We start from the raw sequence: 14,560 nt of genomic DNA on the forward strand, positions 1-14,560 counted from the left end.
GCCACGGATACAGCGTGGATACGTTTTTCGGATACGTTTGGGCAAAATTGCAAATATTTAAAAGTTTTTGGGGTTAATTAAAAAAATTAAAATTTCTAGGGAATAAAAGGTAAATAATTTAAAATAAATTGTGTTGGGCTTTTAAATCCCTAAATACATTTGTCCATCTCTTTCATTCCATTTCTGCTCAAGCAGCTCTCAATTCAACCGATATGGATGTTTGATTTATTTTTATTTGTTTAAGATGGATTTTACATTTAATATTTTGTACTTAAGAGATTATGGTTAATGAAATATTACATCTATCTCTATAATTTTTGCTTTTCAATACTAAATTTATATAAATATATATAATATTTATATATATTTTAATGATTGTCGTATCCTAGCCGTATCGTGTCTTATATTTTCAAAATTTAATGTGTCGCCGTATCCGAATCGTATTCGATACGATACTCGTACCCGTATCCATGCAACTTAGATACTATTGTACAAAGAAGAGCTCTTTGGGAAGACTTGATAACTAGGGGCTCCAATTCTGGTTTACCTTGGATTTTATTGGGAGATTTTAATAATGTTTTATCGGCTTGTGAGAAGAAAGGGGGTCTGTCTGTTAAAAACTACGAAACAAAAGACTTTGTGGATTGTGTTGCTTCCTTAGACTTGTTGGATCTACGGTATACGAGATGCTACTTTACATGGTTCAGCCCATCACTAAGTAGTAAATTGATCGTGTACTGGTTAACCAGAACTGTAATGCGTCTACATTTGAGGGGTTCGCGGAATTTATCACCCCGGGATGTGTATCGAACCACATTCTTTTGTTGTTTCATTTCTTGAAAGCCATAAAAAGTGGATAAAGCCATTCAAGTTCTTCAACATGTGGGTAATTTGTGAATAGTTTCAGAAACTAATTGAGGACAACTGGAAATGGCATGGTTATGGTGCAGCTCAATACAGACTTAAACAATTGTGTGTTGGCCTCAAGAAACCTCTTGAAACATTAAACAGAGTGCATTTCAGCAACATCTCGACCCGTGCAATTGCAATGAAAAGCGAACTTGAGAGTATGCAGTTGAATTTGTTGAATGGTGGAGCTCATCACATGGACCATGATGAGGTACGTAGGAAAGCACAGCTTCTACTTGAGGCGGAAAGAATGTACATTGCACAAAAAACAAAGATAACATACTTGCAACAGGGTGATCGTTGCACAAAATTCTTTTATGATTTGATAAAACGTAACAACAAGTGGCATGCAATCACGACAGTGCAGTGATTGGATGGCAGTACGTGCTCTGACCACGAGGAGATGGCAACTTGTTTCGTGGATTATTATAAGGGGCTTCTAGGCTCTCAAACTACCATAACTTGTATTGACTGAGACATCATTGGTGAAGGTAAATGCATACAAGATCAGAATTGGAATGAATTGATCGCTACTGTAACGGTGCAAGAGATTGAAAATGCTTTGAATGATATAGATGATGATAAAGCACCAGACACGGATGGATTCGGGCCAAAGTTTTTCAAGAAAAGTTGGAATGTCATTAAAGATGATGTGTGCCATGCTCAAATGAGCGCATCTTAAAACAATGGAACCACTTTCTTATTGCTCTAGTACCGAAATCTGATTCACCTTCATCGGTTAAGGACTATAGACCGATTTCTTGTTGCACAGTATTTTACAAACTAATTTCTAAGATTCTTGTAAACAGATTGAGTACATGCATAGGAGAGCTTATTGATGGTGCACAGGCGGCATCCGTTCAGAGGAGATCTATTGTTGATAACATCCATTTGGCACAAGAGTTGTTGAGAAAGTATGCTCGTAAAAGAAGTACACCAAGATGCTTGCTGAAAGTGGATTTGGAAAAAGCATATGACACGGTCGATTGGACATTCTTGAAAGAAGCTCTAGTGCTATTCAATTTCCATGCCAGATTTGTCGATTGGATTATGGAGTGTGTGACTACTACATCGTACTCTGTGGTTATTAATGGTGCTTATCATGGTCACTTCGAGGGGAAACGAGGCTTGAGACAAGGTGACCCTCTATCCCACTTACTGTTTACATTATGCATTGAGATACTATCACGGATGCTTAAGCGCATGTCGAGAGAACCACATTTCAAATTCCATCCAAAATGTGGCAACCTCAAAATTATGCATTTAGCATAGCTGATGACTTGCTTCTGCTCTCACATGGGGATAGATGTAGTGTTGGGATGATTATGCAATGCCTTAACAACTTCGGAGATATGGCTGGATTGAGAATTAATGCATTGAAATCTAATACTTACATGGCTAGTGTTGAATACTACACGCAACAGGACATTATTGCATTAACTGGGTTCAGCTTTGGAACACTACCATTCAGATATCTAGGAGTCCCCTTTGTGGCTAGACAGCTTCGAGCAGCGGATTACAGTACCCTCATTGATAATGTTTCGAAAAAGGTGAGTTCTTGGCCTAGACACGTATTATCTTATGCGGGAAAAATTGAGTTGATCTGTTGTACAAGGTATGGAATGTTTTTGGCTGTCCATAGTACCAGTTCTTTTTTGTGTAATTGATTCGGTCTATGCAATCTGCTGCAAATTTGTGTGGCCTACTAAGCACCCTCCTATTGCTTGGTCTACGGTATGCAAACCATTGGCGGATGGAGGTCTGGGATTGAAAAACATGAAAGCCTGGAATCGAGCGTTGTTGGCTAAAACTTTATGGAATATACATTGCAAAAAAGACCGTATCTGGATTAAATGGGTTAACCATGTGTATGGTTGCTTTGGAGACATATGGAATTGGAGATGGCATAAGGATGAATCACCATTGATTAAGAACATTCTTAGCACTCGTGATGAAATGGTGAGCACGTTGGGCTCGGTGGAAGTGGCTGTTGCTCGACTGCAATTCTGGTTTGGGGGAAATACCGGATTAGCTCGAGCTTATGATTTCTTTGTCCATACCACAGGTCTTTGGCCATGGAAGCCTCTGCTAGCTAAGAATTGCATACTACCTGAACACAAGTTCGTGCTATGGTTGTTTGCACATTCTAAGCTCTTGACACGTGATCACTTGGCATACATTAGTGATCACAGATGTGTTCTCTGTCACGAAGCAGATGAATCGGTAGCACATTTGTTCTTCAAGTGCAGATTCTCCAAGAGTATTTGGGATCGTGTGCGATGTTGGATTGATATGAAGAAGATGATGAGTTCTACAACGAGCATTCTGAGAGCTTTCAGGACAGTTTATAGGGGTAATTCGGTGCTATCAAGAATGAGACTCACGGCTTTAGCGACTACGGTGTACCTAGTGTGGAATGTGCGCAACAAGGTCTTGTTCGAAAATGAAAAGGTAGAAATTGACGATGTCTTCATGAAGATTAAAATCCACACTTACCGATGTGTTCCCGAGGCAACAAATATTATGACAGTGATGTAGTTCGTATTTTATTTTAATTAGATAGATTCTTATACGAATTTGTTTCTCTGCTGGGATGCCCAGAATATTTGTATTCCAAACTTTTTACATATTTAATGAATTATGTTCATTAAATAAATAAATATATATCTATATATAGATATAATATAAAATAACCAAACTATGAAATATCATTAAATCAATCAGAGTGGTGATAATCAGATTCTCAGTTCACCTTCTACTTGTTGAATTTGGGGTTAGCAGCGACCTATAACCTAGTCAAATGGCATCAATCAGATCCACCGCCAGTACGATGTTTGCTCGAACGATACTCCACCCAACTCCTCGTTCTCAAATCTCCTTTCCTGTGTTCCGCTTGACGTTTCCGATCACTGGATTCAGTTCGGCCCACTGTCGTATCCCATATGACTTCTGTGCCGTCCGGTGCGCCGCCACGAAGTCTGGAGGGGATGATAAGAAGGCTCCGGCTCGATTGGCGGAGGTGCAGCGGCTTCTGTACCAAGCTGAGGAAAGGTATAAAGCTGCTGGAGGCGGTGTAGAGCCAATCCCCAAGATCACCCTTGGTACCGTTTTATATATCGTTCTTGTTTTTTTAGGGATTTGTTATTTTTAGCGTAATTGGCTAGTTAAGGAAAACAATTTTGTTTTTTGTGTAGCAACGGTTAGCGATTTATGGAAGTGATTTATATTCATTCGGCACTGAATGGCTGAAGATGAATGTGTGTTATGGCCCTTTAGTGTTGCACTTAAAATCTTTTTTTTATGCTCGGTCATTTTCTCTCAGGAAATTTAAAAGGACTGGCTTACATTGTGGTTGTTTAGAATGGCATGAGAGCTTTTACAATCACTCGTACTTTATCCCATTTGTTGTATCCAGAGCATGTACATTGCTTGACCCTTAAACATCTACAAAGATCCCAGATTGTAATAAATGTTTTGTCCCCAGGTCTGCCGATGTTCACGTTTCATTGAGATTTATTATACATCTGATTGTTATGCTGAATTGCCTACGTGAAGCAACAGAAGTTCAATAACAGAGGAGAAAAAACTTTTCCAAAAAGATGCCAAATGTTATAAAAAAAACAGTTACTAGAAGCACTAGGCGCATAGGTATGGTAGAGTTTAGGCACAAGGTTCGAGTAAGCGCTCACTTTGTTAAAATGAAGCGCCAAAAAGAAGTATGAGCAAGAATATAAATTTCTTAATTATTTGTGATCAAATATATGCTTTAAAACGTCTTAAAAGACAATAAAACATTCATATAGATTTTAGTCTATTATTGAGAATGAATTACTATTGTTTTCAATTTCATTTTGCATGTGCCATTTTATGTTTCCTTTGCCTAAGTTCTGATGATTTTTTTATCCTTAACTTGTACTTTCAAATTGTATTGTTTCTTCTCTCTCTATGAAATCTCAATATTCATCTTTTTGCCTTCTCTTTTATCTCTATTTAATTTGTGCCTATGTTGCGACTGGAGTTGCTTCTTTCCTTTCACACGAGTCGCAACAATATTTGTAAACCTTTATTTGCTTTACTACAGTATGCTAACATATAGCATTTTCAGTATGGTTCTTTGTCATTTCGGCTGCAAATTACATGTATTTGTCCCCTATGAACATTATGTTTCACGATTTTCGTTTCGTAGTACCTTTCTAAATTTTTCATTGTGTTTTTTTTGTTCCTTAGATTGCTCTACATGAAAAGGCCTTTTATTTTGTTCCTACTTTCTCCCACCTCTTGAGTTATATCCTTTCAGGATGTGATTTACTTATGAGAATATAATTAAAAACAATGGCTTGTTATTTTTTGACAATTGAGAAATTAGTATAGATATTATCTTAGAAAATGAGGACACATGGATTACTCAACTTGTCTAGCTAATTCAGATCGCGTTACCATAAGCTATGCAAGGAGTGGTGGGCCTGGTGGACAAAATGTCAACAAGGGTACGTGATGCCTTTTTCCCCTTGTTTGCTGTGTTAATCGGCCAATCTTTTTTGCGTTGGAGTGACTAATTTCTTTACCCTTTCTTCACTTGCAGTGAACACCAAGGTTGATATGCGTTTTAATGTTAAAAATGCAGATTGGTTAAATGAAAGGGTAAGGGAGAGGATTATGCAAATGGTGAGTTCTGGTTTTTTATTTATATGTTTATCATGCTTGTTGTTAGCTTAGATTACTTTATTCTTTGCAATTTTTGGAACGGAAGATGTGTTATCCTGCATTATGTTTTTTCTTGCACTCTTCACAGTGACACGGAATTTATGGTTGCTCATGTTTTGCCTATGTCCAATTAGTATCTTCACCAAATTTAAAGCTTTCTAGTTATACTTAGTGACCTAGCCTTTTCCCAGTGTACATTAATATCACCTACTCTGTGTTCCATCTCAATTTTCTTTTCTTTCCTCTTCCTGGCACACTATACTTCTTCATAGATAATATAATATTATTTTGCATTAAAACACCATCTTAACACATTTCTGAACCTTTTTCAGAAACTCCAAGAGTCTCTGATTTGTTTATATCTAATTCATAACGATTAAAGAACCTCAAATTTTTGAGTTCTCTTTAACATTTTTAGGTTTAAGACATTTGTTGTAGATGTGCATTTTTTTTTTGTATTTCACGAGGCAACTTCACGTGAAACTTCCTAGGACCATCTTGACCTTTGCTAACTACTGGTTGAAAACTAGCATAAAACTTTGGACCATATATGCTTTCATAGTTGGACGATCCTTTATTCAGTGTAAATGATTTCCATGAATTATTTTAAAATCAAGTTTTCTTTTAACCTCGAATTTTTTGCATTATTTACAGGAGAAAAACCGAATCAATAAAGAAGGGGAGATTGTGATTTCTTCAACGAAGACGAGAACTCAAAAGTTATAATTTACCCACTAGTTGATTTTTTGGCCTTTTCTTTTGTTTCTGAAGGCAATTCTTTGACACGTCTTTTGTGTTGTAGGGGTAATACTGAAGATGCTTTGGCAAAATTACAGGTATTCACTTACCAAAAAAAGAAACTACAGGTACATGTAGTAAATTAAAGGTGTTATTTTAGTTTCTTATGGCTATAATAGTTCCGGCCCTAAAATCTCATGAAACGTATGGGTATCATCTGGTATTGAATGATGTTTTAGAGCGCAAATTATATGATGTATTTTAATGATTTCCGAATGAATGAGGCAGGAAATCATCGATGCTGCTTCCTATGTCCCCCCACCACCTACTGAAGAAACAGTTAAGAAGATTGCCAAGTTGTAAGGATTTTTCTGTCAAAATACCATTCCCTTCGTCTTCAGTCTGTCAGATCAACATCTTTTACAATATTGTTAAAAATCTCTATAACAAAGACAAAAAATGGTTTCTTGGTCTTGTTTTTTGTTTTTTCCTTTTTTTTTAAATTTTTTGTCTCGTCAGTTTATATTGCAGTTGGCACTTCGTTACTTTTTATAATTATGGTATGACCCCTATTTAAATATAATAATTTCAAATTTCAGTAGGACTCTTCATTACTTTTTACAATTATGATATCATAAATCAAATTAATTATAGAAAAAACACTGTACAAGCACACAACACATGCGTCAGTGTACCGATACACATTATGTTTATCATCCAGTATGTGGTAGTTTGATATGGGCAGGGGGGTGGTCAATAAAATCATTCAGCTGGCAGTGGATCAAAAATGGTACTCCAAAATTTCATATTTTCCCTTGAAAAGATACAAGTCTTCCGTACATCCTCTCAAGTATTGTCCATTTTTTGACTGCCAAGATCTTCCGTATCATTCTCATAAAACAATCATCTTACTGTAATCTAGATTCATGTGAAAGTGATTGAACTTAATTTGTCATTGAAAGGTCTGCAATTGCGGAGCATAAACGACTGGACAATAAGAAGGCACAATCGCAAAAGAAAGCAATTAGAAGAAGTCGAGATAGCTGGGACTGAGCAGATGAAGCATAAAGAATCAGATGTTGATACATTTACTTGCCCAAAGTTAAATTATTCGTAGATTTCAACAGTTTAGGTCCCTGCACTTTCTTGCACCAAATATCACCACATAAATTATAGTAGGTCCAGATCTGATGTAAAGCATAGTTGTTTCTTCTTTGCCGAAGATCGAACAAGAAATGTTATTGATCGACTGAACAAAAGCATGCATCAGATGTGAAGTTGTTACACCTGATAAGTGTGTTCTGTGGGAGGAGATTATTCAAGAATCGAACTAAATTTTAGCTTACCAGAAAACAGATTTTACTTTTTTTAATGGATTTTGAAGGTTGTGACGGTGTTTCCGTCGTTTTTTTCCCTTTATTGTTTTCCCTATCATGTTCATTTACATGATTTTAGATTTAGATAATTTATATTTCAGAGAATTAGAGAAACCAATTCAAATCTTATATGCTTGTTATGTCTGGTCTCGTTTTCTATCTTGAACATCTAACCAACAATGAAGCTTTTATCAAATTCACTCTTTCTCAGCGAATGGTTTGCAGGATGAATATGTATTATGAGTAGATTAAATATACTTAGAAATGAATTTAGTTGGGAATGAGTGCAGACATATTTAGCACTGATTCTTGGAAGTAATTGAAAAGTAGGGAATAGAGTTGAAGTAGTAGATCAAAGATGATAAGATGGTAAATTTGATTTCATACTGTGCAAAACATTGAGTAGATCTTTTGTGAGACGGTCTCACGAATCTTTATCTGTGAGATACGTCAACCCTACCCATATTCACAGTAAAAAGTAATACTCTTAGCATAAAAAGTAATATTTTTTCATGGATGACTCAAATAAGAGACTCATCTCACAAAATACGACTCGTGAAATCGTATCACATAAGTTTTTGTCTAAAACATTTTAGTGTTACAAAGATGGTAGATATTTAAATTTCAAACAAAGCTGAAATTAGATTAGATTCATGCAAACTATATATACCAATTTGGAATTGAGATTCATTCCATGAGTCTACATACTATTTCCCATTCCTCAAATCTATATACATTATACAGAAGACTAAAGGAATAAACAAATGTGGCATCGATCCACCTATGGAACCATTCATTTCCTGAATACAAACTCCTCCCCAGACTTCCGATCAACATATTTAATCCAGCGGCTTTCTCCATACCGTCTGGCTGACCCTCCGTCCCTTGCTCCCACGTGGGCCATATCCAACCCTTCCCCCACAGGCAAAAACACCGACCGCACGATTCTCAACTCTCGGTCGAGCACGCAACGCCACCTGAAATCTGATGCAACTCTAGAACTAGCATTCTTGCATATTAAAACAGCCCCTCTATGCCCTAACTTAGCCACCCTCAATATTCTTGCAAATTCTTTGACCCTACTATCCACTACCAAGAAATCAATTCCTTGTAAACCTTCCATGGCTTTTTCTGTCTCCCCTACTGTTATTTCCGCTGAATGACCAAATCTGGTCATTGATTCCACGTATTCGGACTTGGAATCCTCGTCGGGAACTATACAAACATGTCTTCCTTTTGTGTGTTTTCTCGCTATTGAGAGGCCTATGCTTGTGGAGATTGCACCACCTCTCGACCATGTTTCGACTATTAATTTGGCATCCCACCCGGCCGCCATGGCCGATACAAGCTCTGCCACGCTTGATTGTTTGAAAATTTTACACTACAATCAAATAACGAACAATTAACCCAAGATCCATAACAAGAAAACTACGCGCGCTTTTGTTTCATATCAAAACATAGAACAGATTTGAGATTTGAGACCTTAACATGTTTATACTTACGGATTTTACGGTCTCGATATAAGCATTCGATGCTGTTTCTGGAGACCAGACTAGCTTCATATCTTCTTCTTCTTTCTTCTGGTCGCTGCCTTTCTTTGTTTGTCTTGATTAAAACAGAAGATGCTCAAAGATACAATGAAGTTAATTTGAGTACAAATTGGCTTTTTAAATTAAAGAGAAGGGCAACTTGCAAAAACAAAATTTATGTCAATGTCCAAAGGGTTGACATTAATCCAGGCAAATCCAACGTGTAGATTTATATTGCAGTTTTTCTATTGTTTCGGTGTAGCTGACCAAACTGAATTATAAAATTCTGTAAACCGTTATATTATCCTCATGAATGCTGAATAATCAATTTTTATCTTTTTTTTTTAAAAAAAATTAATTATCAATCTAATCTGATTATACATTTAAGCAAGTAAATCGTTGGGAATTTTTAACTAATTAACGAATCATTCGTCGTTAAGATTGGTATGTGTGGTTGGTAAACAAGTATCGGTTTTTAGAAAGGTACGGAATGTATCGTCAAATATTCAATATGATTCCACAAGATCTAGTTTCGTTCAAGTAACGGATTCTAGCCAACCGAAGGGATCTTCTGATCAATCCAGAGATCATTTGGATTCCATTAGTAATGAGGATTCGGAATATCATACATTGATCAATCAAAGAGAGATTCAATAACTAAAAGAAAGATCGATTCGGACGACGACCTTAGACATTGTAGGTGATTATATATCTAATTCATAATTTTTGTTAAAATATAAATTTATTGTTCTTGGATGATTCTTTGTAGCATTTGTTACCGAATATTTTACTAATCGACTATTTTTAGTTCGAACTATCGTAATTTTGGTGGCATTATTCAAATAAAATGGATATTACATTGGGTTCATGCATCTATATTTATCTACTCAATTTGCACTTTAGAGCATTAATTATCTTAATTCTAATTCGATGCATGCAGGTTTGTTAATTTTGCTTTTTTAGCATGCAGAATTTCTTCCCCAAAAGTTGAATAAATGCGGTTCTAGCTAATTCTAAATAATTGATGGCATGATAATGATCCTATAATTATATATTATAAACTACACGACACAAAACTTAAATGATAATTTTAATAAAATGAACTCATATTTATAAGCTTATTTTAATTCAAAAATTAAAAGGTAATTGCATATTTGTGGTTATTTTAATACCCTGATAACTAATTAATTAACTCTTAAGTATCTGATTACTTTAAATATGATAAATCAATCGTGATGACGAGGTCATAATACAAGTTGAATGCAAGCAAGACAAATTTGAAAACAAGAGAAGGAATCGAATAATAAATATTGTTTGTCAAATAATTTTTAATTTTTTTTTAAAAAAATACAAATAATTCAACTAATGGCACAGATAAGCTCTCGATACGTTTGAATGGAAAGATTTTTAGTCAAATCTATTTTGGAAATATAATATAAATCGTAAATTGGTCATTGAAAAGTAGAATTTTATAATAAGTACGGGAAAATAAACGTAAAACATTATTCGTGGTAATAAGTTGACTTTTAACCTTATCAAGTTATCACGTCAGCGTGATGTGATCTGTATTCTGACAAATGTACGGTAAAGCCTGCCCGATTATATAATATTATGACGAGAGATTCTTTGTTTTTTACTAGTAGTGACATATATATATAATATATATGTATATATATATTAATTAACAAAAATAAAACAAAAATTTATGTGAAATGGTCTAACGATTCATATTTTGTGACACAGATATCTTATTTAGGTAATCCATGAAAAAATATTACTTTTTATGATACGTGTATTACTTTTTATTGTGAATATCGGTATGGTTGACCTGTCTTAAAAATAAAGATTTATGAGACCGTTTCATAAGAGACATATTTAATAAACAAAGTTAAATTACCAAAAAGGTTAGGTTATACAAATGGTCATATATATATTTATTTATTTAATAATAATTATTATTATTATTATTATTATTATTATTATTATTGATATTATCATTATTATTATGCATCATTTTCGATAAATAATATTAAATAAGCATTGTAACTCCCCAAAAACAGCTAATTTAGTTTGGCACGAGTTCTGACCACGAAAGAATAAAACGTATAGGCTGTTAATTAAGTTGCAATGAAGAAGTTGGAGTGACAACTTGCTTCAAAGATTCAAATGTATCTTTTTTCCAAATGACAACTTGCTAACTCATATTGTTAAATATTAAATTAATTACTTCCTTATTTTACTTATATTGCGCTTGGACCATTAATTGATTCGAGGAAAAAATTTGAATGTGGATTTGAAATTGTACACATCTCCGGTGTATTTAAATACATCATAATTAACATTGCATTTACATAAATGAACAAAAGACGAAATTGAAATCCACTGAACATAAATTCATCCAAAAAATGTAGAAATCTATTGTCTCTAGAAAATGAACGTGAATTTGAATAATAAAAAAATTTAAATTTTGATAGGTATAAATTATTTTGAGGACAATGCATAGAAGGAATAAAATTTATGAAATGGGCTGTAGCGATTTTCTAGAAACTAAAACATTAAATAAAATATTCGTTCGGCCCTATCAAGTTTGTCAGGCCCACATTCACAATTGATGACAAAGTGCATTGCATGGAAGGTACTTTTGGACATATATATTACATAGAAATACTGTACACATTCTTAATTTGTTTTGTTGGCTCACGTACCGTGATGGTAAAACTTAGTTTGAAACGAATCGAATCACTGTTCACGACCCAGGATTCTATTATTTTTCTTGGCATCTATTATTTTGGCACAAGATTCTATACATATGTCGTTGAGAACGTATCGACACGTGCAGTACTGTAGCTAACGCGTTATATATATATATATATATATATATATATATATATATATATAAAAGTTTTATGTTTGTTTAAATGTTAATTCTTGTGAAAACAAATTAAAGAACACGATGGGGAAATTGCCTCGTCCAACTTACACTCCAAGTCTCCCATGACGCATACTAATGTGTGGACAGAGGACACCGCTGTGCCAAATCAATACGTACGAAAACGAAAATAGAAAACGAAAGTTGAATTTTCATTCTTTCTTTTCTATAACAAAAAATGCTCGCGACCTAAAAAAAAATGATTCATAAATCTGCTTGTAATTAAGCCACTCGTTCTGCTCATAATTGAATCATTTGTAAATTTCATGTTCCAGATGTTCATTCCTGGATATGAATGTGTTAATTGTCCCACATAAGTTGGATAAATAACATCCTTAAAATTGTATATATAGATTTGGATAATTCTCTCTTCTTGAACTAACTTTTGAGATTGAGTTAGTTTGAAATTATAATCTTAACGTACTGTCATATGTCGCCATCAATTTTTTGCAGCATGTTTCTTTTAAAGCTGTTGACCTGGGAATAATCGGTTAAGGATTGGCCACGAATTCATTCTTATGATATTCTAATTTAGTTTCCAGGAAGACACGTTATTCTGCTTCCATTCTTGACCCACCGCCATTGAAGCTTCTCCACCATTCACATAAAGGTGGATCATCTTCCTGTATAAAATGAACTATAGACGCACACACAAACACAAACATATATATCAAAGTAGTTGGTGAATTAGGTAAATGGCGGCGGGCAAGCTCATGCGAGCACTTCAATATCACAGTAGTGGCGGTGGCAAAGTTGGTGTTGTTAGAGTAGATGCCCTGCAAGTCAACTGTTGACTAGGGATTTTATTGACTCGGTTGTAAAGAACAATCTTTATTTTAATATAATTCATTATTTCATGGTTCGTTATACTTTATCTGTATACCCATGCAAGCAGCATAGATAAAGTCCTTGATTATGCTTTAATACAAATGAATCGTAATTCGATATTGAAACTCATTTGTAAACACTGCATATTCTAAATTCGTTCCTAGTCGATTCAGCCGCCTAAAACAGGGATAAAGGTCGCTTGAGCTCGAGACTAGCGTCTGTGATGTTGTGTACTGCGTTTCTTGGTAAGGGCATAGAGATGTCCAAACATACAGATGGGTAGTCATATGATGATTATACCGAACAACCCTCCCTCGGACTTTCCAAGTGGTTATCATTCATCGAGAGGATAAGTCCGTGGTTATGATTGTACACCATTAGTCCTTATGACCCGAGACAACTCTGAGGCTCTATATGCTAGGGCTGTGCTTTGACTCGTTTACCGGCTCCAGGAGAGTCATCAGGTGGCGAGGTTGGGTACAGTCGCGACACATATAGGAGCCAGTGCATTGTAGTCGGGGATTCACCGCTCACCTACGGGTGTGGATATCCTATGTGATCTGATGTAATAATAGTGCATGGAATCTCTGGCCAGAGTATGAGATGTACGTTGGAGAAGGAGTTCTCCAATAGTACACGCGATGCCACTATTATATGTAACACATAGTTATCGAATTAATATGCAACCCTCGATGAACCAATGGTTGCAGATTCGATCGGGATATATGAGATGAAGGGACCGTACTGTACGTTAATCATAATCGACTGGTTCTTGCAGGCACTATCAGTGATACCTAGGGGATCATGGGGCGATGCTACTAGACGCTCTTACCATGATCCGATGGGTGCAATCAGAAATGAGTTCTGACATTCTTGATCAAGGTGTTGATGAATAGAATGAGGCTAACTAGGGTAAGCCCGAATAAGAATAAATGTTATTCTGAATCACAAGGAGTTGTGAACCCACGGCTAGCTGTATCCCTGAACCATTGAGGGTCACACAAGTACTGGATTGTTTGTTCCCGTTGAGAGAATAAATTCAAAAGTTGAATTTATATTATATAGTAAATTCAAGGAGTTGAATTTATGATAATTAAATTTTGAGAGAATAAATTCAAGGAGTTGAATTTATAAAATTTGAGAATTTAATTTATTAAACTCAAATGTTGGGTTTATTAAATATTAAATTTTGGAGGTGATGTAAATTCAAGTAGTTGAATTTATAATTTAAATAATAAATTCAAATGTTGAATTCATAATGTATTTAATTTATTAAGCTCAAAATTTGAGTTGATTAATTAATAAATTAAATATGGTGGGTATTATGTTTAATGGGCTTGTAGGAGTACAAGTCCAACATAATAAATAATTAAAGTTTTAATAGGCTTTGATTAAATTAATTAAACTAGTTGGACTAGTTCAATTAATTAAATCAAGCCCATTAATGTTAATTATGTAATTAGGGTTTAATTTAATTATAAATAACAAATGCAAACAAAAAAAAACCCTAGCCACCAACCACAATTCTTATTTGTGATTCTCGACAA

At 34.8% G+C, this 14,560-nt stretch overlaps 3 protein-coding genes across 4 annotated transcripts; 2 read left to right on the forward strand and 1 right to left on the reverse strand.

Moving 5' to 3' along the window:
* Window positions 1-1,048: 1,048 nt before the first annotated feature.
* On the forward strand, window positions 1,049-3,447 carry LOC140830291 (uncharacterized). Its single transcript, XM_073193576.1, has 5 exons — window positions 1,049-1,202; window positions 1,401-1,524; window positions 1,719-2,047; window positions 2,110-2,459; window positions 2,620-3,447. Exons 1-5 carry the CDS (start codon window positions 1,049-1,051, stop codon window positions 3,445-3,447), a joined length of 1,785 nt encoding a protein of 594 aa, XP_073049677.1.
* Window positions 3,448-3,616: 169 nt separating this feature from the next.
* On the forward strand, window positions 3,617-7,743 carry LOC140828863 (uncharacterized). Of its 2 annotated transcripts, none has more exons than XM_073191727.1 (7): window positions 3,617-4,010; window positions 5,337-5,396; window positions 5,492-5,574; window positions 6,268-6,332; window positions 6,416-6,479; window positions 6,640-6,710; window positions 7,314-7,743. In XM_073191727.1, the coding sequence occupies exons 1-7, from the start codon at window positions 3,710-3,712 to the stop codon at window positions 7,402-7,404; spliced, it is 735 nt and encodes a 244-aa protein (XP_073047828.1). In that variant the 5' UTR covers window positions 3,617-3,709; the 3' UTR covers window positions 7,405-7,743. The 2 variants fall into 2 exon arrangements, with proteins under 2 accessions (XP_073047828.1, XP_073047829.1); XM_073191728.1 differs by having other exon boundaries at window positions 6,416-6,449.
* Window positions 7,744-8,392: 649 nt separating this feature from the next.
* On the reverse strand, window positions 8,393-9,376 carry LOC140829870 (uncharacterized). Its single transcript, XM_073193150.1, has 2 exons — window positions 9,230-9,376; window positions 8,393-9,108 (listed from the first exon to the last, which is right to left on the reverse strand). The coding sequence occupies exons 1-2, from the start codon at window positions 9,287-9,289 to the stop codon at window positions 8,521-8,523; spliced, it is 648 nt and encodes a 215-aa protein (XP_073049251.1). The 5' UTR covers window positions 9,290-9,376; the 3' UTR covers window positions 8,393-8,520.
* Between the last annotated feature and the right edge of the window lie 5,184 nt (window positions 9,377-14,560).

Source organism: Primulina eburnea, chromosome 4 (assembly GCF_022965805.1).
Source record: "Primulina eburnea isolate SZY01 chromosome 4, ASM2296580v1, whole genome shotgun sequence".
Classification (NCBI taxonomy): Eukaryota; Viridiplantae; Streptophyta; class Magnoliopsida; order Lamiales; family Gesneriaceae; genus Primulina; species Primulina eburnea.